We start from the raw sequence: 22,832 nt of genomic DNA on the forward strand, positions 1-22,832 counted from the left end.
TATTTTTAAAACTTTAGTACAGTATATTAGAAAATACTGAACTTTATAAAATTTTCATTTGTAGATATATTTGTTGGGTCCTTTCCCTGACAAGTGGGAAACGTTTGTCCAACAATCTGTTTCCTAGCCGTTGGATCAACGATCCAACGGCCGGGACAAAACAAATTTTTTTTAACGATTTGCTCTTTTTTCCCGCGGATACTAAGGTTTCCGCGCTTTGTTACGCGGATATCCGCTGTTAATTTGCGCAGACATACCAAAAAAAGGTTAAAACTATGAAATTCCCACTGTTGTGCGAGATTGATTAGAGTGAATAGGTTGAGTTTGGAGCCGAGCGCAGAGGGTGTGTTTGTTAGTTTGGGGAAGCACCCATTCGGCCGCCGGTCGGAGAAAGAAGGCGGGTAGGAGCGGATGGCTACAAGATTAAAGGTGGGGATGTCTTGGCTCAGGCTGTGTCGGAGCCCGCGTTGTGTTAGTGGTGCGTGACGGTTTTGACTTCCCCGACAGTCAGGGATGGGAGGAGCACGGCGGCGATCAGGAGGGCGAGGAGCATGGGCGGCGATCAGGAGCGGGATCGATATGGTGTGTGTATTGTGTTGGATCTAACTTTAATTTATGGTGTATCTGCGTAAAAGTACAGTGGAAGCTCTTGTATCCGCGGTTATTATGCGCCGATCGTTAAAATTTTTTTGTTTGCCCTGACAATCAGTTGTCAGAGAACAAGACCCATATTTGTTTCATCGCTCAACTATAAGGTGAAAGTAGCGGTCTTTTTAAGCTAGGCTTGTAATCCTGCTGCGGTCTAGCTAGTAGGCCTTATAGAACACCTCACATGTTCTTAAATTATTGGCCCAACACTTTCCGCTCGGCCCAAACTATGCAGTGAATGCTCAACTGGAACTTTTCCTTGATGTATCACTTTCGTACAGTCTACAATGGTGTTAAATTTTATTCTAAAATTCAAAATAAAACGCTTTTAAAAATCTGATTGCCCAGCATTTTGAAATCTTAAATATTATTTTATGCAGTGTTTCATTCTGAAATTGAAATTACTTTTTATTTTTTACTGATTTTCATATTTAAAAAATTTGAGTCATCAAATTTAATAAAAAAATATTTCGGATCATTCAAGTAATTCTGATTTTTTTTTTTTGAAAGTAAGTAATTCTGATACTTGAAACGTTACTTGTTGTAATCGTACTCGTGATATACTGGTATACGGGCATTTTCTCGCGGAAATGGTACTTTTGTAGATTGCTACTTCGACCAGTAAAGGAAAAGAAGATTGGCGGTAGCGATGATGAATGAATTGGCTTCACTGTAGCACTAAAGTAACAGACAGTTTGAAAACATTCCAAGAGCTTTGTTCCAATTCATCAACTACCTCCTCACTCATCACAATCTCTCTCCCATAACTCTCTCTCAATCGAACCACCTCCTCACTAATCTCTCTCTCTCTCTCACTATCGATGCCCTAATTCTTCGTATTAATTAAACACTTGATTCCAGAACATTCTATAATAATGGCAGCAACAGTCTCAGTGGCCGCGGAGTGGCAGATCCTCCACGATCGCTTCTACCGCAAGCCGGAACTCTACCAAATGCAATGGAAACACGTGGATCTCTCCCGCAACAAAGTCGCCGCCGCTCCCTTCGGCGGTCCAATCGCCGTCATCCGCGACGACTCCAAAATCGTCCAGCTCTACGCCGAATCAGCGCTCCGAAAACTACGGGTATTTAATTCTGCCGGCCTCCAGCTCTCCGAACTCATCTGGCGAAACCCTGGGGGACGGCTAATTGGAATGTCCTGGACCGATGAACAAACCCTAGTTTGTATTACTCAGGATGGAAGTGTTTATATGTACAATATCGATCTCGAGAGTATCGGTAGTGCTGTTTCGATGGGGGTTGATTGTTTTACGAATAGTGTGGTGGAGTGTGTGTTTTGGGGGAACGGTGTGGTTTGTATTAATGAGGCTTTTCAGCTGTTTTGTATTCAGGATTTTAGGAATCCTGTTCCGTGCCAGTTGGCGGATACTGGGATTGAGGATTTTCCGCTTTGTATGGCGGTGATTGAGCCGCAGTATACCATGTCGGGGAATGTGGCGGTGTTGCTTAGTGTTGGGGATCAGATTCTGATTGTGGAGGAGGATGGGGTTCAGCAATTGGGTGTTGAGGTTGGGCCCATTCAGAAGATGGCGGTTTCGCAGACTGCTAAGTTTTTGGCCGCGTTTACTCATGATGGGCGGCTTTTAATTATGCCTACAGATTTTTCGGAGATTGCATTTGAGCATACATGTGAGGTTGGTTATAATTCTCTTTGACTGTTTTTTAGCTTGTTTCAATTTCGGAGGATCATGTCTTTGTGCTACATTGTTATCTTATCATGGTTTACTGATCAAATAATTGAAACATTGCATTATACATGTAATCCTGTTGTCTTCATTTGGAAATTTTAATCCCAAATGGCCCATGGCAGTTGCTTTATGGGTATAATAGATATAGCTGGTTAGTGGTGCACACTTCTCAGTGGATATACAGTGTTGCTGTGTCATAGGGCTGTTCTTTTCAAATTTGCCTTCCCTGCATTTTCCAAATTGGAATTCCTATATAAGATGCTCTGAGTGTTTGTGGAAGCCTATTGTCAACTTTTTCTGTTTGTCTATGTTTGGTTTCAAGTTTCTTTGGCTGCTTTTGCGTTTGGAATGCTGCATCTTTATGTCTCTATACATTGCTATAGAAATATTTTATTCATTACAGCATTTTGCACTTCATTAATTAACCGTCCAATGGTTTATGATCTAATCTGAATTACTGGATAAAATATATGTAAGATCGCATCATATACACATAGTCCTGTTCAGTAGTGGCTGTATTTGTGGCTAGGATACTTGAAAATTCTTCTCTCACTCACAAGTGAGAGAAAATAATATAGATACTAAAAAACTTAAGCATTTAAATGCATTAGTTGTGTTATCAAGTAATAATGGCACATATTATTAAGGATAATGAACTTATTTAGTTTAATAATGAAACTCTTGAGATATATGTACTAGTACTACTTATATATTTAACATATTAATATATGCCAAATCCCCCCGCACCCGAATCCTCGTAATTTTAGATTTCTGATTTATTGTATCCTCATACTATGCACCCGCACCTATGCTTCCTAAAATTGTGGTAATCCAAAATAGCACTTGATTATTGCTTCATAGTTTTAGTAGATATAAATTCTTGTTGACAGTGCATAGTGCAACTTGAAAAGGGTTTACAATGTGGCTGTGCATAGGGAAATTTTCATTATCACCCTTTTGGCATGTTTCAAATTGGCCTATGGGTGTTCCTAGGTGTATATATTAATATGTAAGTACTCATTATCATTTGTGAGATACAGTTATACACTCATGTTTTCTTTACTTGCTCAGTTTATTGCAGAAGTTTTACTGCAATAAACTGAGCAAGTAAAGAAAACTGAATCCAATTAAGATCTTGCTGACTGTTTTCTGTTTTCATGCAAACAGTCAGCCCTTCCTCCTGAGCAGCTAGCTTGGTGTGGAATGGATACTGTATTACTCTACTGGGATGATATGCTTTTAATGGTGGGTGTTGAAGACTCCGTACAGTACTTTTATGATGAACCACTTATCATTATCCCAGAGTGTGATGGAGCAAGAATTCTTTCTAACACAAGTATGGAAATCCTACAACGAGTTCCAGATTCCACTGTATCCATCTTTAAGATTGGTAGCACAGAACCTGCAGCACTACTTTATGATGCTTTGGAACATTTTGATCAAAGAAGTGCCAAGGTATTTATAAAAAAAGGTTTTGTATGAATCTAACTTACTATTGCGTCCTCATATTATAAAGCATAATGTATATTGGTGGAAGGATGTACAGAAGCATGCAAAATGTAGCCCCTTGAGAGATTTTAATGGCAAGATTTTAATGCACATTTTTCTTTATCAAGTCAATGCTTCTATGCCTTTAAGGAGTAGAACATAGGTTTTTGACTGTAGCTTAGGGGAAATGAATTTAATAAAAGTCAGGTATGCCAAAGTATTGTGTTTTGTTCAATGGGCCTATGTATTTTGACTTTTAGACGTTGGGCTTCTCTTTCTTATCTTTATGTTGTTAAGTTTCTTCTAGTTACTAGAAGATCTCTTTAGTAGAATATCTAATATCTAATATTTATGGGTTTAAGAAATTAATCTTAGAAATTTCTTGTTCATTTGAACAATCAATTTCTTGAGCTGTTTAAGAAAATAACTAACCTGAATTATGTGCAGTTGTATTACTTGTATACTAAAGGAAACTGATAGACAAAAAGCCAAAACTTAATATGAAAAAGAGAATTTTAGGTGGACTATGTATAGGTGAATTGTTTTTAATGACATGTACTGGATACAGGCTGATGAAAATCTGAGATTGATACGCTCCTCGCTGCCTGAAGCAGTAGAAGCATGTATTGATGCTGCTGGTCAAGAATTCAGCATTTCCCAACAAAGGAAACTACTAAGAGCTGGGAGTTATGGCCAAGCGTTTTGCAGGTGGGAGTAATATGTTGTTAAACTACTCTAACAAAAAAATGATATACTTATTAGAACTTACGCAGTACTTAAAGTTAATGTATCTTCAATTCACACTTATGTTTTGCGTAATAAGAGGACACTTGCATTCTGTTTGTCTTTCTGAGTAATTAAGAATGTGAAGAAATAAGAACTGGGTGCACAAATCTTTACAAGGAGGCAAAAGTCTTTTAAAATTTGCCCTGTTGAGACATACAATCTTATAACATGCCTCTAGGTATTTAGAGTTTTGAGCTAGAGCAATAGTATTTACGGAATACTCTTTATGCTGGCAAAAGAAAGCAGGCTCAGAAATATGTTACCCCGTTCGTCCAAAATTGGTAGTCCTTTTGACTTTATGCACATAATTTAAGATCAGAAAAAAGAAAGAGCTACTAATTTGTTTTCTTTAATCTTCTTTTTGGAAATAAAAGTTTAATATCTAAGTTTTCCTTTTGAGGAGGAAAATTAAAAAATAGTGGAACTATATCTTTTTACACCTTAAAATACTTGCAAAGAAGTCAAAAAGGACTGCTAATTTTTCAAAAATAAATCCCCCCCCCCCCTTCCTGCCCAATACTTATTTTATTATTACCGCGACCTTTTGCTATGACCTAATAGATTCTAGGCTGCATTTCCCCTATTGCCCTTGAAGCAGGGTTGTTTTTATGCCATCATAATAGAGGGTTTAGAAGTTGTAGCTGGTGTCATGGCACGCTGCTACACACCAACACAGTGAAAAGCTCTATTAATATGGTGACATGCAGAAATTCTCACCCCTCCAAATCCACCACCTATGCGCACATCACCATTTGCACTCTGTTCCAGGTCTCTGCAATACTTTTTATTGTTCTGTTAGACTAATCGACAAGGATACCTATTAATCTTGTTTGGAGCATTGGATTCACATCTTTATAGCAAATTCACCAGTCTGGATTTTTATATAGTGATAACACGATGATCTTATATAGATCAATTTTTTTCCCCGTTAATTTATAAAGAACCAAGTACTTTGGTTTACTAATTTCATGCTTTTAACATAGTACAAGTAAGAAACAATCCATGTTCAAGCTTTCTTTGACTGAACCTTAGAGGTCATATTCTGTGCAAACTTTTCACGTGCACCATGACGATATAAAAAAAACACTATATATCCAGGGTCATTAACAGTTTTACATGATCTAGCATTCATTCCCCTAAGATAGCACATTAATGAGTCTGATTTTTCTCGGTAATGATATCCAGTTGGCTTTGACAGTCAATTTCAGCGAGATCGCATCCAAGAGATGTCTAAAATTTTACGGGTTTTAAATGCTGTACGTAACCCGGAGATTGGTATTTGTCTAAGTATTCAGCAGTATAAGGTATGCAAATATGTACATAAATAAGAACTTCTATTTCATTTTAGACACTTGTCCTTGTCAAGTAATCTTTGAAATCTGGCAGTTGCTTACACCGTCTGTGCTGATTGGCCGTTTGATAAATACACACCATCACCTTTTAGCATTGAGGATATCAGAGTACCTTGGCATGGATCAAGTAAGTTTAGTGTTCGATTTGAGCTTTATTTACAGTACCTAAAGGCTCTTTTGAGTGAATGGCCATTAAATTGTTCATGTTATGCACTGATAAAGAACTGTAGAAGAAGTTTGAGCAAATTAAGAATATGCATGTGGTGAGGTTTGGAACAAGTAAATACTGGGTCACCTAAACAACTAGAAGAATGTAAATTAATTAATATATATATTTTTAAATCATAGACTAGCTTTTATTTTGGTCCTTTCAAATATAAGCTTCCATTCTCTATGAATTCTAAATTTTCCACTTTATTTCGGTTTATTGGGACCTGACTATCCAAACCTTATAATTTAGATACAATGTGGGTTTGACATAGATTTTTTTTCTCCTCAACCAAACTGATTAAAGTTGTTCCTTTATAAAGATGTATGTACCTCTTTTGTACCCATACCACACCGGCAAACCATGCAACACTGCTTAAAAAGAGACTATTTAATCCTTTTATATTTTTAAGACAATCCCTCCCTTTTCATGTCAACCATCCGTCGGAATCAGTGTCCAGTACTTGGTTGTAGGGAGCATTAAATATATATGTATGTCCCACCAAGTTCTATTTTTCGCTTTGTGCAGGAAGTGGTGATTATGCACTGGGCATGTTTGAAGATTACAGCATCATCTGCAATTCCAGATAGCACTCTTTTGGAGATCTTGCTTGAAAAGGTATTTGTTGAATTTCTAGGCAAACTTTTAAATCTCTAAACTTTTATGCATAAAGGGTGTCTGACAATGCTGTTCGTGAAATTTCAGCTAAAATTGTGCAAAGGGATATCTTATGCTGCAGTTGCTGCTCATGCAGATAAGAACGGCAGGAGGAAGTTAGCAGCTATGCTTGTAGAAAATGAACCACGTTCCTCCAAACAGGTTCTTATGTTGCTTAATAACCTTCATAAATTTTTGCCATTCTCTTTAATAATGAGAGAGTAGTCTCTTTTAAGCAATTGATTCTTGGTGATCATCTTGTTACTGACGATTGAGGTAATTAGTGTACTAATAGATATGTATGACTTCCGCACAGGTTCCTCTCTTGCTAAGCATAGGTGAAGAAGATGCAGCTTTGATGAAGGCAACTGAAAGTGGTGATACTGATCTTGTTTATCTCGTCTTGTTTCACATCTGGCAAAAGGTACCACATAGTTGTACGGTATAGATACATCACAGTACTAGTAGAAGCAGTGGCAAGTATAGGTGCTGCTCTGCAATGAGCATTTTCTCCTGGAATTTTAATCGTTTATATGTGTGACTGTGTTGTATATGTATAGCTTCATATATTACCTGTATTTAAACTTTAAGCAGATATGTAAGTACCTTTTCATATATTCAGAGGCCAGCCTTGGAGTTTTTCGGGATGATCCGAGCGAGGCAACTGGCGCGGGACCTATTCTCAAATTATGCACGGTAAGTTTACCTTGTTAAAGTATATATTCTGGTTGCTTCTTCTTCTTTCTTTTTTTCAAAGTTTCTATTAAACAGAAGTTATTCACCAATTGGACTCATGCAGGAGAGAGAAGGAATATAAAGTACAGACCCCACTGATTGTATTTTCTTAAATCTTATGTCTCAGATGCTATAGACATGAATTTCTGAAGGACTTCTTTCTCTCCAGTGGTCAGCTTCAGGTGATTTTGGTTTTTTTGTTTGATGAAGACAACAATCCTTCCTCACCTCTCCTCTTTAGCAGTTGTGTTTCTCGAGTATTTGGATTTTTTATAATGCTGGTTGATTCTAATTGTTACTTTTGAGTTTTGACAAGAGTTAATGGTCAAATTACAATGCTTGTACAAAGATCTAACTGACACTGTCCTTTTTAGGGCGATTAATCGGACTTTGTCGATTTCACTTGTTACGTATGTATATTGGGACGAGTCAATGGTTGAATCACAATATGTTCTTGTATAAAGATTTAACAGACCCTCCTTGAGTTACCGGACTCTAAAAAACAGCAAACTCCAGTTTTTGGTTACTTTGTAGCTTTCAATTTTTTTCTGTTGGGCCTATATTGGAATTGTTTTAGTTGCTTAATTATATTTTCTAGTTTTTTCAAGTAGTCTGTCTGACAAATTTTTCTCACAACCTTTAAAACTGCTTAATTTTACAGGACGTTGCTTTTTTGTTGTTGAAAGAGTCATGGGAACTAGCTAAGAGTCCAATGGCAAGCAAAGGAGCACCTCTTCATGGTCCACGCATAAAACTTATTGAAAAGGCTCATAACCTTTTCTCAGAAACAAAGGAACATCTTTTTGAGTCAAAGGCAGCCGAAGAGCATGCAAAGTTGTTGAGGTGAGTTGTGTTTCTAATGCACATAACAAACTGGAAATATATCATCTGTGATGTTTTCCATTTGGCCAAACTGTTGATTCAATATCTGGCATCAATCTATTTTCTTATGATTCAAAAATCCATAGTAAATATCAAAATATTTTAAGTACCATTGTTCATATATGTGTTAAAACTTAAAAATAAAGCACATTTGGTTAGCACTTAACTGTACTTCGTGGTCAGAAAAGATATACTCATAGTTAGTAAATGACGCCATCACTGTACTTCATATGTCGTGTACATATTACTTGGATATCGCAGGCTTGTGTAACAGTCATGGTTTTAGTACAAACAGTAGTAAACTACTTGTCACCTTTTCATGTGAAATAGGTGACAAAATATGTGAATAACTCCTCAGTATATAATCTATCACAGAATATCTCCTTTTTTGTTCTGTCCTTGTTTTGGTCCTTGATCTATCGAGTTCATCCACTTTTTGATTTGTGATGGTCCAGTAATGACTACATGTCATATATGGTTCTCGAGCATCTAGCTACATAGTTTCACCATTGCATACCTTTATCTTAAATGAAATGGTAGCTGTTATCTTCTGTTTCTCATAATATAATCCAACATAACCCAACTCACTGACACTGCTCATCATCAATTTTTAAATTTTTACAGAATTCAACATGAATTAGAAGTGACCACCAAGCAGCCAATTTTTGTGGATTCAAGTATCAGTGACACAATCCGCACATGTATTGTACTGGGAAATCATCGTGCTGCTCTAAAAGTTAAAACTGAATTCAAGGTTACTGTTTTCTTATGGACCTTCTGTTAAAAAAGAAACATTGCATCAATTAGTGCTCAATTATATTCTTTTAACTTTTTCTCACTTGTGTAATGATTGCTGATCAGGTTTCAGAAAAGCGATGGTATTGGCTTAAAGTTTTTGCCCTGGCAACAATTAGGGACTGGGATGCACTAGAGAAATTTTCGAAGGAGAAAAGGCCACCAATTGGTAATATTTTTTTTAATCTTGTAATGCGTCCTTGCAAGTTGCATCTTACGTTGACCTTTGCCAAAATTTGATATGTTAAGATGAGGTTGGTCATTGTAAAATGGTACTTGTATGTTGTTATCTCTTTCATACTACAAGCAGAGTTCTTTACCTGGACATTAAAGGCATTCCATCATTTATTTATTTACACTTGATGAGTAAAGTCGAATATAGTTGTCTATCTTAAAAGAATGTTCACTTTTGTTGCTTCTTTTCAACTAGTAGCTAAATATTCATCTTCTCTCTGATGCCTTGTCTATACAGGTTATCGGCCTTTTGTGGAGGCATGTACGGATGCAGATGAGAAAGGAGAAGCTTTGAAGTATATCCCAAAATTAGCAGATCCTCGAGAAAAGGCTGAGGTAATCTTAAGTGGAATATGTTAGTTTAACATTAAAACTATATCTGTTGCAGTTTAATTCCTATATGTGTAGTGAAGTTCAGGTGCTGAGGAGAAAAGCTGTGTTAAACTTGTGCAGGCCTATGCTCGAATTGGCATGGCAAAGGAAGCAGCAGATGCTGCTTCACAGGCTAAAGATGGTGAACTGCTAGCACGTTTGAAGTTAACTTTTGCACAAAATGCAGCAGCTTCATCAATTTTTGATACTCTTAGGGATCGTCTGTCCTTTCCAGGGGCATGATCATCTCTGCAAAGATGTAATCCTCTCTCTCAAATTTTTATTGTGACAAAATCATAGTTAACCCTTTTCTGTGTATTTACTATGTTAGTATATAATATAATGAGAAGTTCCGGGTCTCTGTAAAGTTTAGCGGCTGTTCATTTCCTTTAATTTTTTTGTAAATGTTTTATAATGTGTGCTGAACACTGCATATTTTGTGTGTACACAACTATTTGTAATTTTATTTTTTATTTTTAAATGTCATCTACTTTTCGGAAGCAAGTACTCATGTGCCAACAATAAACTTTGTCATAAAAAACTTGGGCAAAGCTAATTACAAACCTTTAAAACCTACAGTATAAGATTGGTGCAGGAGTACTGCTTTTTCTTCGTACAAAACTTGATGAACCTTATCATGGAAAAAGCTGCACATAACCAGTGGCAATAGCTATTCCTAGTATAAGTAGTGGTGGAAGAAGGACAAAGGCACCAATGGTGGCGAAGAAAGTTGAATCATTTCTCTTAGAAACTTGATTCAGGTATGTCTGTCTTTTGATGTTTCGCTTCTGCGAGATGGTTAGGAACTTTGGACTATATTTTTTTAGATTCTTCCCTAAAGGTATCGTGAAATCATCATCTCGATCACCAACCAGCTGAGCAAGCTGATCCCGTATTGTGATACCACCGCTCTCGGAACCTGAAAATTAAACTTCATTGGTCATATGTATACATAGGAGTGTTGCCTGACAAGTGAACAAGATCAGACATACCGTCGGCAGATGATGACCCTGAGGATGTAAGTTGGTCTAAGAGGTCTAGCTGCGATTGAGCAGAAGAAAAAGACCCTTGTCAAGAAAAAAACAATGGAGGACTGTCAGAAATCGCAAACAATACTTTCTTTGTCATCAAATGGGGAAAAAAAAATCTTAATAGTCACATCTGAATATTATTGCGATATGAGTTTTAGGGACATCTGAGTAATCCTTCTGTTATAAAAATTATTTCGAACTATATCCTATGACAGTCTTTCAAATTTTATTGCAGAAATGTTGTGAAACTTACTGATGCTTGGCTCACCTTCATATATATCAACTAATGCAGTGAATATTCACTTTCCCAGGATTACAAAGCATAAAAATATAAGCCTAAGTGCCAAACACAGTGTTCTGCTATTGCTAAAAAATATAGACACCACAACTCACAAGGCGCTTCTCGACCATGTAACAAGTACTGATTGCATATATAGTATGAATTGTGTATATACTAACCAGAGTAAGTAGCAACGTCTTCTTGATCCGCAAGGCCGCCTTCCGTTCCTTCAGAGAAAGCAGTCACTCCAAAAGAAGAAGATGAAGGTGGAGAGAAGGCAATATGGACGTAGAGATTTTTGGGTTTTGGTAAGGAACAGGGTTTAGAGGGAATGGAAGAAAATAGTGTTGTAGCATTCAAGCTGGCCATGATATAGTAAAAGCTTTGATCTGCCCATTGTGTTTCAGAGGTTAACAATCACAAAATTCATTTTGTCTGAGTTGGGGATACTTGAAATCAGTGGATAAAGATCAAGAGTGAACCTACTCCACATAATAATATTTGGTGGGGTTATACATAAGAGTGACGATGAGACCTTGTAGTTTTTGCGTCCAAACAATTAGTAACGATATTTTTAACTACGCGAAAAAAGTGTAAAAGCAATCAGTTCTATTTTTTTTTCCGCAAGCATAAAAAATGGCAGGTGTTTTTCTCTTTTGACTTCACAAATTTTCGAAAGATGGCCCGTAATAACCAAAATATGAAAAGTAAGGCCCAGATTACCTCAATTTGATAAAATGGCCGTGAATGACCATAAGAGACGTGCAGGAAGTAGCGTTTTTATATAATAAAAACACGCTACTTCGTGTAGCGTCTTCTACTTTTAACAAAAAAGAAGACGCTACTTGAAGTAGTGTTTATAAACTTTTTATTATATGTTTATTTATAAATAAAATTAACAACAAATTTATAGTCGTTAACATTTAGGGTTTATATTTGGATTTTAAAATGATTAATTTAAACATTAAATTAAATTGACTGACAGTTAGGGTTTATGATTGAGGGTGTAGGGCCGGTAGATCCTACTCCCTCGAGCCTAAACCCTAATTAATGCGAGCCTGCAGGGCCGAAGGCTCTAAAGCCGAGAAACCGGCGAAATAAATAAATTTACAACCGTTAACATTTAGGGTGGGTTGCAGAATGATTAATTCGTACTGTATATTAAATTGGCCAACGGTTAGGGTTTAGGATTGAGGGTGTAGGGCCGGTAGGCCCTACTCCCTCGAGCCTAAACCCTAATTAAGCGAGGCTGAAGGGCCGAAGGCCCTGAAGCCGAGACGCCGGCGGAATAAATAAATTTACAACCGTTAACATTTAGGGTTTAGGTTTGGGTTGCAGAATGATTAATTCGTACTGTATATTAAATTGGCCGACGGTTAGGGTTTAGGATTGAGGGTGTAGGGCCGGTAGGCCCTACTCCCTCGAGCCTAAACCCTAATTAATGCGAGGCTGCAGGGCCGAAGGCCCTAAAGCCGAGAAACCAGTTTAAAAAATAAATTAACAGTCGTTAACATTTAGGGTTTATGTTTGGGATTTTAGAATAATTAATTTATATTTTAAATTAAATTGACTGACGGTTAGAGTTTAGGACTGATTTTAGAAAAATTAATATTTGAGAACAAAAAAACAAAACAAACGCCAAGGGAATTAACGTTTTAATTTATAATAAAAGAGAAACGTCATATGAGGTGGCGTTTGATCTTAACAAAAACCCCAAAACAATAAAACATGCATTAAACGCTATTGTGTATAACGTTTTGGCAGATAAAAGAAGCCCATTACAAAGGCCCATCAAATATAAAGCAGCAAATGAATTCAGGTTGAACGTGATATCAAGTAGCGTCTTCCTGATTTTATAAAAATCAAATGACCTAAACGCTACATCGTGTAGCGTCTTACATCTTTTAATAAAGACGCTACACCAGCCGCGTCTCTATTGGTCAGTGAGGGCCAATTTCCGGATATTTTGATATTTGGGGCATTTCCACCTCAAATTTGGTTATTTGGGGCCCAAACCCCAAATTTTCCCGGAAACACGTCATATTAGAATGAATGGTGTTAGTGAATGAACTAAGCAGCTTGTGCTTCGTGAAAACAGGAGCATGAACTTTGTCATTCCATTTTGCATATGAACAAAAGGCCCCTAAAATTAGTAGTAACTTTTTACCTTTTCCCATCCATATTGGATGAGGTATCCTTTTACTATTATCATTACATACAAGTATATTCAATATAGAAGTCTTTTAGAAAACTTCTCCACCGGACCGGCGCGAGAAAGGTGCTGGGGAGTCGTAAACGAAGTCAGCTGAAGAAAAAAACAGTAAGTAATCAACTACGCTAGCGAGCAGAGTATTGATTTATCATGTATTTACGCGTCTATTAAGTTGTGTTTGTGGGATCTTCGATTTGGACTTTCCGGCGCGATTGGTACCACGACATCTTCGATCAGAGCCTACAGATTTCGACCACTTTGCTTGTATCATTTGTTCATCACGTTTTTAATTTTCCCCATTTTTGCACATATGACATATACCAGCTTCATTTGGTATGTAATCTCTTGTCTCTATTCTGTTGATCAACCCTTTATTCTTTTATCATATCATTATGTTCCTTTCTTTTTAAGTGATTCAGAATATTGTTGTTTATATTGTTTGTAAGAAAATTGAAATCTTGTTTTTTTTAATTGGTTTTTTACTGTCCGTGTGAATTAGGTTTTTGATTTATCATTTAGATGTGATTTATATTTTTGATTTGTTATAAATCACAATATGTTGGAACTATGTAACATCTTGGTCGGTGGTGGTGCTGGTGGTGTAGCGGTGGTTGTTCCGGCGGCTGAATCCGTTATGTTTTTGAATCCATAATTATTATGAATTTGATTTTTAGGCAATAATTCTTTTTTTTTTAAATTGGAGTGGCTTTAATTACGGATCCGTTTTGTTGACTATTTATTATTGGACTCTATTAGCATCAATTTGAATAGTTACATTTTAAATTGTGATTGTGATTGGATAGATACTTTTTATGAATATTCAATACCATTTATGAGAGTCATTAAGAATGACTTTATTGTGCCTTTAATGACTTTATTGTGCCTTTGATGGCTTTTTGTTCCACTTATGGATGCCATTTTTATGGCTTTGTTTACCATTTTGTAGATCATTATATTTCATATATTTAATTACATTTTAAACTTTGTTTTTATTGCTCACTTAAATTTTAATTTTCATGTGTCTAACCAAAGGATTATCCTTTGGTTAGAAATTAATTAATATTTTTATATTATTTTATTTTCTATCTATTTTTGTTATATAAAATCTTTTGTTTATATATATGCGTGATTTTCTTGTATATTGATTTATGTTTTGTTTGATTTGTTTTTTTCAGGATACTTTGGAAGCGAGCTGTTACGGGACTTATGGGTTTTTCTTTTCTAATTCATTTAAGCTTTATTGTCTAAGCGTCCGGAGTTATGCTTGCATGATTTTCGGTTAGATGATAAACTTTCTTGAAAGAAAGAAATCCCGGATGCGGTTTATTGTATTTCGATACAATTCATCTACGAATGTAGACCTTACAAAAAAAAAAAAAAAGCGTGAATGAATGGTGTTTAGATATTTTTTAAAGTTAATTAATTAGCAGTATTTTAGTTAAACAAACCAGAAAAATATGTAAATGGCATCTGACTGTCAAATTGACGGCAAGCGCGTGAGCCAGCAGGGCCACACGGCTACAACACCAATAAGCAGTTTAATTAAATCCGAAAACGATGACAATTCAAATTGACGAAAATGCCCTTTTAATGTGGAAACTAAAACGAGGGGCAGATTGGTAAGACAAGTCAACAAGGTCAGAAAATATGACCGTTGGAAAGGTTTCCAATAAGCGTAAGCGTTTCTCTTTATTAATGAAGCCATGAAATCTCATCATATCTCCTCATAAATCATAATTAATAGATCCAGCTCCCCCAAACTCTAGATTGTTGTTAAATCTTCTAAATCTGATAAACACAACAATGCAATTCACACTGTAAGTGTAACCCCCTTCACAGAGAGAGAGAGAGAGATAAAGAGAGTGAGAGAGGGAGATTTCTTCAACATTCTCTATTATTCCCTCTTCGAAGCTGAAATCAGTAATGGCGAAGAAGAATCAAGAAGAGATCGCGAAAGAAACGGCACTGGTTTTGAAAGAGATTAATAATGATAATAAACAAAATCAAGATTCTACAGCAGATGCTGATGCTAATGCTGCTGATCCATCATCACAATCATCTACTTGTGCTGTATCGAACAATAATGAAGATGAGAATGATCATCATCCATACGCGTTTCATGTTTCGGGGCCTCGCAATGTTTCTTCTCCCAGTTGGAGAGAAATCATCAAATCTAGCTGGTATCTCTTTTGCTTTTTATTATATGCCCTTTTAATCTCCTTTAAATTGTTCAATCGTACACCAAATTTCTTAATTTGTTTAGTTGTGTAAGTACTAAAATATTACTTGATAGAGACTTGTCAGCCTTTGTTTACCGGTATTTACTTGTTTTTGGGTATGTGATTGCTTAGGCTTAGAATCCTGGATTGGAGTTTTGTACAATATTTGTCTAGCAATTTATCTTGGCTGGTTCATGGTTACAATAAAGTCGAAAAAATTTGCAAAGTAAAGCCATCCTTGTTTTCTTAAGAATTCATAAGTTCTCGCCTTATTGGTTGGGTAGTCCCATTGACTCCTCTTCAAGTTGTATAGAGATTAGTTTGTATATTGAATTGGAAGAAAGAGTACGTATATTAGCCTCTTATTTGTCTTGGGAGGTTGGGATTTGATAGTTTCACAAATAATCTAATAAATCTCTACATTGCCCAATGGTTATTCGTCCAATGGTGGAAGCTGTTTTTTTCCCTGTAAAATCTTGTAAAATATATGTGCTTAATTGTTTCGTCCAACAGAGGAAGCTGTTTTGTCTTGGTAAAATCTTGTAAAATATATGTGCTTAATTGTTCATATTCCCTTTTGTTCGCAACAATACTTGGTTTGATAAACCATATGATATTGTAGTCAATCAATTGTTTTATTACAAATCTATAACATTTCTGACCAGTAAGTTTAAATATGAGCACATACAGCCATTTTTATACCGAGGTAGAAATAAGTACTGCTGAATTGTTTCTTTGTCTAGATATATATATAAACACATTAGTGTTACATATGAAATTGCATTGATGTTGTTTAATTTCTCATACTTTCCGATGTGATTTTGCAGTTCTTACATTTTCTCGCTCTTTAGGGAAATAGCTATTGTTTCTCTGTTTGACATGGAAGATTGGAAGTTATATAAGAGTTGTACAGTTTTTGCTATAGATAGTATAGTCTGACTTTACCCTTGTCCTCTAACTTATTGACTCCTCTTAAAGTCATATTGGGATTAGCTTTTATTTAATTTGGCAAAAATAATCTGTATATTGGCCACTTATTTGTCTTAAGATGTGATAGTTGACAGATTAAAAATTCATCTATCTGCATCAGATCTAACTTTAAGGTCTTTTATAGGATCCATCAGATTTCAGTAGATTGAAATTTTATCTCCTGCCTGTTGGCTATACAACTGAATAACGGCTTAACAGAGTGAAAGTGATTGACGATATATGTAATTTGACATATTGATCAGCTTATATGTTGGACAACTTTATTGTAACAACCAAGTTTAAGGTCCAAAAGGAATAATGCATTTATATGGATAACGTTTTTGTTGCTTGAAAAAATTATATGAAATAAAGTAGCTGGTCATTGTCATAAAATATGAATTCTCCAGAGGATTGTCTGAGTTGTGAGCTCCTTGAGAATGAAAGATCAGCTTACTGGCATTCTTTTTTCTCAATAAAGGTGAAGAGATATGGTTTGCATGGTAATAAGAATCTATATCAATTGCTTCCAATCACCCTTGCTTATAGTATAAATCCGTCCCTGAGTATAAGAATATATGTATGATATTGGCACAGATAATCCTTGATGCCAACTAATATCTACATGAATGTAGATGTCTATATATGATGAAAATGTGTTAGGTCAATGCACTCCTCAATCACAATTTACCTATGTATAATTTGAAGTTTTTTGGAGAGTGAGATTTGTATTTGTCTATTTTCCATCCTAAGAAATATCATTCACTTACACTACATTGATTAATTTTTGCAGGAAGAATGGGAACTACAAAAGGACAGTTATTGCATGTTTCATACAAGCAGTTTACCTTCTCGAACTTGACAGACAGGAAAATAAGACTGAAGAAAATGCTCTTGCTCCAAAGTGGTGGATACCTTTTAAGTACAAGCTGTCCCAAACCCTAATTGACGAGAGAGATGGATCCATATATGGTGCTATACTAGAATGGGATCGTTCTGCTGCTTTAGCAGACTTCATCCTTATCAGACCAAGTGGTGCTCCTAGGGCTGTCTTAGTACTACGAGGTACATTACTTAAAAGCCAAACAATTAGACGTGACATACAAGATGACCTCCGTTTTCTAGCTTGGGAAAGCCTAAAGGGTTCTGTCAGATTCAATGGAGCTCTAGAGGCTCTGAAATTGATTGCAGATAAGTATGGAGGGGGCAATGTATGTGTTGCTGGCCATTCTTTAGGAGCAGGATTTGCACTACAAGTGGGAAAAGCATTAGCTAAACAAGGTGTCTTTGTGGAGACTCATCTGTTTAATCCACCTTCCGTCTCACTGGCAATGAGCTTGAAGAACATTGGCGAGAAAGCTGGTTTTGCTTGGAAGAGGCTTAAATCAATGCTTCCATCTAGCAATGAAACCCCCGCTATCAGTGAAGTTGGGCAAAACGCGAGCATTCCTAGTAGTGGACTAAAGAATTGGGTACCTCATTTATATGTGAACAACAGTGACTATATCTGCTGCTATTACACTGATCCTGCTGGCGGAGGAAACCAGGAAGTAGAAAACAAGGAGAATGCTGGTCCGAAAAATGGACAAGCTGCGGCAAAGCTTTTTGTGTTATCAAAAGGCAAGCAGAAATTTCTAGAGGCACATGGATTGGAGCAGTGGTGGGGTGATGATTTGGAACTTCAACAGGCTCTCAGTAACAGCAAGCTCATAAGCAAGCAGCTGAAGTCCTTGTATACACTACCAGCAGCTCCTAAACAAACTCAAGCTAAATAGTAGAAGGCACTTTGGTTCTCTGTCTGAGCCTTGTTCAGATGACCTTCATTATAAATATTTTATCATTCTTTATTTTATTTTAATTTATTGCAAGACATTTCATAAATCTGGGACAATTCCCGGACATTTTTTTTACTGCCAGTTAGGCAGTTATAGATAACTGAAATTGGAATTTGTTAATATGACATACATTCTCTTTGGCTCTGAGCCTCTGAAAATTTGATAAAACTGCATGATTCTGTGAGTTATTACTATTACTTACTCTTACTATTCTATGCTCTATATATTCAGTGAGATAATGATTGCTAGTAGTGCCTTTTCACTTCTTCTATATCCAGGCAGCCTTTTTAGTACTTAGTAGTAAAGGGATCAAAAATAAGTCTTCTTATTTGTATTATTCTCTTGGAAGTTTGAGAATCCATATAACTGTTGACGTTAAAACTGAAATCTTAAGCTAACCAATCATATAATAAAGAAAATAAGATAGAAGCAAATTGTGGTGAATATTTTATCCATAAAATAGCAAAATTTTACCAAAACTCAATTCAACAAGAATCAATTTTTATTGCTCAGACTTCAGAGACCTTCTTGTTCCGGTGAATTCTGTTTTGTATCTACTGTTTTTATTCTGTAATCCCCTAACTACTTAAAAAGCACAGAAGTACAAGTTTGTAGAATTTTTTAAACGAGACAAGTCATGAAATGAGACACTTTGTTTTATAAAAGAACTGAATATGATTGTGTATTTGTTTCTACAGAAGCTCATGCAACTTATTTGTATACTTCCGGTTTAACCTGTAGCCAGAGAGACGTGACCAGTTCTCATTCTTTGTTTTTAATTAGATCAACATATACGGTTGCAGGAAAATATAGTGTCTGATGCGGCTGTTTGGAATATTTATATGTCAAGAACCGGTAGGGATTGCCAGAATAACTGATGTGAAGATGCACCACTATAACATGTCTTTAATAGCATGATTTTGAGCAATTTGATAGCTCTAATAGATATATAACAAGTTTCAGAATGCAGTGTCTTTGGAAGAGACTCGGGCAATAATGGAAAGATGCACTAGTCTATATTAATGTAGGACGAGATGTACATACAGAGAGACAGCTAGCTTGAATTTCCTCGAGCTCAATGGCTCTAGCTAATTGATAGCATCTTTATACACATTAAGATAACTTACAACTGGAATAGAAGATACAACTTTACAAACGAAGCCTAAGATATTTACCACTCGAAAACAGTAATACCATAGCATATATGTGCAGCATCTTTACACACCTTTCATGCATGTTAAATAAGCATCAAGTGACACTACTGCAGAGTACTGTCACATTTGATAAATCACATGATCCAGGAAATGTCATAAGCATAGTCACAACCCTCTGGTGGTATTATTGTAGCCCCACATGCGTCATCATGGTTATAAACTATTGGATTATTCATCTCGGAAATCCATGAATAGTCTACTTCATCTCCTATTAGTGGAAAACTCATTTGTTCATGACTCCCTGGAAAAGAAATAAGAGTTTGATCAATGGTGTCATTGCTGAATATTTGAGTTGGCATGTTTAATTCTTGCGAATTACTGTGTTTATGGCTCTCAAGGAAAGAAGAATGGGCTTGATTAATCATGTCATTACTGAAAAATTGATTTGACATGTTCAATTCTTCTGAACTATCCCACGTATCAATGGTTGTCAATGGAACATTAAGTATTTCAGAACAAGAACGTTCAAAAGACCACTCCGGACTACTTTCTTGGAAAGCATAACAATAATCCTGATCAACGACAACTTTATTCTGCATCAGCTGGACATGCTGACCATCTGTTGGTTGGGATATAACAGAGGAAATTGAAGACGTCGAGGAAATTGGAATTGGATCATAAGTTGGAGGAGGGCTAGTCATTCCATTCCCAGTAAGTTCTTGAACAAGAGATTTGAAGTTGGAAGGGTCGATAATATAGACTCTAGGCTTCAAAACCGTAACCAAATGGTTCAGATTTTTATTTTCATGACTTGTACTATTACTACTATCTCTACTCTTGCTCTTTGACACTATCGCCTTTCTTTTACTCGCTCTCTTCCCCATATATATTGATTGTATCGAAAAAAATGGATATACTCCTTGAAGAAGTCTTTTGATTTGGTCAAGGAATTTTTGCAAAGCACTGCTTTTCTTTCATGGGGGTGCAGAAAGATCTCTATATATAGGTGACTTAACAAAGAGCAAGATAATTATGAATATAGAATATAGTTCTAGTTGGAGATATGCAGTTATGCACATGCAGCACTTAGAAGCATATTAAAAAGATGCTTAAAATGATAATGATGTTCAATTTTAAATTTTGCACTAAAATTAACTTTCTGATTAGTAGTCCTGCCTCTTGACTTCTGAATTCTGATTCACCTGTCTAATATTTTATGTCACTTTAGCCAGTTATTATCACAACTTATGTATTTATCTGAAAAATGCTTAAATTTGTCTTTAGTTCAGCTATAAGTTAGTTCTGTGTAGGGTTTCATCTATTCAGTTCAAGAAAATAATCCAGTGACATTGTTGGATTTTGCAACTACCCAGTTATCAGCTAACTGTGCAACGCTTTGTCGATTTGCAAAGCTTCCAACTTGCTCTCTGAGTGATAAGGTTTGTCTACTTCCCAGGCTTCCAAGCTGTTCCATGACTAGGAAAGAGATTGACCTTGAAGAGCACTGTCTGTAATATAGAGTTAGCAGAAAAATCAAATCTGAGACATATGTAAATACTTTATTCTGCAGTGTTTGTTAATCTATATACTTAAATAGAAGGTAAACGGCAGCCATGTTTGTTTATATCTAGGAAGTATATAATCGTGCAGCAGAATTAAATAAGAAAAGTGGCCTTACATGCATAAGCTGGATATTTGTGAGTGACTGACTAGTACTGATTTAGTGAACTCATTCTGCTACGAACCACTTATTATTTCTTAATCGACTGAGCTTTAATCGTCTGATTGTGCAAAAGCTTATAACTTTTAAGCTAAGAAGTAACCTTTCAAGTGATAGTCTTTTGAGTTGTTAATTAGCCACTAGTTTACTAGAGAAATTGATATCTGCCAGACAAAATTAAGATGAACACTGCCTCGACCTTTCTTTCATCCTTTCTGCAGGAAAAAAAAAACGGATTGATCTGTACATGCTTGTTTTTACATTAGCAGTTGTATAATCTTAAAATGCACCATTGTAATTTTCTGTCATTGTCTCTAGGAACTCGCGTCCTGAAGCATATAGCACTGAGGTTCATTTCCGCTTGTCATTGATGGAAATCTGGAACCTCTATCTCTTCGATTCCATGCTTAAATTTGCAGAACTAGTCTGTGGACTAGTTCTAAAGGTTGCACTAGTTTTAGCAAGAAAATTTAGGCGCATTATGTTTAAAACAAAAGATGATACTAAATAGCAGATAGAATGAGCATATGCCTACAAAGATAGTAATAAGAATTGCCGGCAACAATAGTCCGTGAGATGAGACACCGGAAACACTATCTATTCAGTTTGTTGTATGTTGTGTAATTGCCACCGATGTTGCAATAATTGACATCAGGGTGATTTTCACCACTTGGTTTAAATTATAGGAGTATTATTCTTTTGGACACCGTGAATTGATCACGGATGCCACTATTTTCAGTATTTTCAGTTACTTTGATTGCATTTCACATGACGTAAGGATTCTTTCGCAAAGTTTTACCATAATTATTTCCTAATTTGAAATAAATTCTATCAAATATTATAAAATGTATATCGCTAAAAATTTGCTCTTAATTTATAAGATATTATAATAGATGTTTTTATTATAATCATAATATATTTAAACATTCTAATGAAAATATATATTTTCAGTCCAATTTTTAATATATGAGTAAAAGACAATATGTGTACCTGTGGTTTCACTCATATGCAATTTGTGTACATGGAGTTTCATAATAGCAAGATGTGTATCTGGACTTTGGATTTGTGTGCGGAATGTGTATTTGACGTTAGCTCCGTTTGCTCCGTTTGCATATCTTCTCAAATTTAAGTGTTGCATAGACACTGATATTTTAACTTTTTTAATGACACCCTCGGTTATTATTACACGTAATTGTGTGCCGCTATTGTCATGTAATTGGACTTTGGCAGTGTTTGGAAGGGAAAAATTAGAAGTTTGGGGTGACGTAGAGGTTTGACTAATAATAGTGTTGGATAATTACCATATTGAAATAGAGGTTTGAGCTCAAAAAGTTAATTTTCGGAAAATTACTTAAAGAGTTTTTTGGGTTACAGGTTTTGATATGTGTCATAAAAAACTAAGAAACAGCTATCTACCAAACAATTTTACACGAAATCGTTAATTTAATCCGCTAGTCAAAACATCTGATTCCTATTAAAAAAATCTAAACTATTTTTTTTCTTTTGAAAGAAAATTCAAAATTATTTTAATTATAAAAATCTATTGTAT

The 22,832-nt window shown here is 35.8% G+C and overlaps 3 protein-coding genes across 3 annotated transcripts; 2 read left to right on the plus strand and 1 right to left on the minus strand.

Annotated features, from left to right (window-relative positions):
• The first annotated feature begins 1,212 nt into the window (after positions 1-1,212).
• On the plus strand, positions 1,213-10,370 carry LOC108218737 (protein VACUOLELESS1). Its single transcript, XM_017391825.2, has 15 exons — positions 1,213-2,303; positions 3,525-3,812; positions 4,414-4,553; positions 5,830-5,935; positions 6,018-6,110; positions 6,720-6,809; positions 6,897-7,010; positions 7,165-7,272; positions 7,471-7,544; positions 7,711-7,765; positions 8,245-8,426; positions 9,090-9,219; positions 9,327-9,429; positions 9,733-9,830; positions 9,948-10,370. The coding sequence occupies exons 1-15, from the start codon at positions 1,524-1,526 to the stop codon at positions 10,107-10,109; spliced, it is 2,523 nt and encodes an 840-aa protein (XP_017247314.1). The 5' UTR covers positions 1,213-1,523; the 3' UTR covers positions 10,110-10,370.
• Positions 10,371-10,377: 7 nt separating this feature from the next.
• Positions 10,378-11,700, minus strand: LOC108218738 (uncharacterized). The gene is made up of 3 exons (XM_017391826.2): positions 11,357-11,700; positions 10,859-10,933; positions 10,378-10,785 (listed from the first exon to the last, which is right to left on the minus strand). Exons 1-3 carry the CDS (start codon positions 11,544-11,546, stop codon positions 10,502-10,504), a joined length of 549 nt encoding a protein of 182 aa, XP_017247315.1. The 5' UTR covers positions 11,547-11,700; the 3' UTR covers positions 10,378-10,501.
• Positions 11,701-14,806: 3,106 nt separating this feature from the next.
• Positions 14,807-18,608, plus strand: LOC108216442 (GDSL esterase/lipase At4g10955). Its single transcript, XM_017389208.2, has 2 exons — positions 14,807-15,569; positions 17,368-18,608. The coding sequence occupies exons 1-2, from the start codon at positions 15,313-15,315 to the stop codon at positions 18,347-18,349; spliced, it is 1,239 nt and encodes a 412-aa protein (XP_017244697.1). The 5' UTR covers positions 14,807-15,312; the 3' UTR covers positions 18,350-18,608.
• Positions 18,609-22,832: the final 4,224 nt, after the last annotated feature.

The sequence above is a fragment of the Daucus carota genome, chromosome 4 (genome assembly GCF_001625215.2).
Source record: "Daucus carota subsp. sativus chromosome 4, DH1 v3.0, whole genome shotgun sequence".
NCBI lineage: Eukaryota > Viridiplantae > Streptophyta > Magnoliopsida > Apiales > Apiaceae > Daucus > Daucus carota.

Bases quoted from the DNA above. Each gene is read 5' to 3' on its own strand.
- LOC108218737 (XM_017391825.2), top strand. From the start codon at position 1,524: ATGGCAGCAACAGTCTCAGTGGCCGCGGAGTGGCAGATCCTCCACGAT. The intron at 3,813-4,413 runs GTATTTATAAAA...TACTGGATACAG, and splicing joins TTGATCAAAGAAGTGCCAAG to GCTGATGAAAATCTGAGATT. The intron at 4,554-5,829 runs GTGGGAGTAATA...TGGCTTTGACAG, and splicing joins TATGGCCAAGCGTTTTGCAG to TCAATTTCAGCGAGATCGCA.
- LOC108218738 (XM_017391826.2), bottom strand. From the start codon at position 11,546: ATGGCCAGCTTGAATGCTACAACACTATTTTCTTCCATTCCCTCTAAA. The intron at 10,934-11,356 runs GTTAGTATATAC...TTTCTTGACAAG, and splicing joins AGACGTTGCTACTTACTCTG to GGTCTTTTTCTTCTGCTCAA. The intron at 10,786-10,858 runs GTATGTCTGATC...TTTAATTTTCAG, and splicing joins AGGGTCATCATCTGCCGACG to GTTCCGAGAGCGGTGGTATC.
- LOC108216442 (XM_017389208.2), top strand. From the start codon at position 15,313: ATGGCGAAGAAGAATCAAGAAGAGATCGCGAAAGAAACGGCACTGGTT. The intron at 15,570-17,367 runs GTATCTCTTTTG...TAATTTTTGCAG, and splicing joins GAAATCATCAAATCTAGCTG to GAAGAATGGGAACTACAAAA.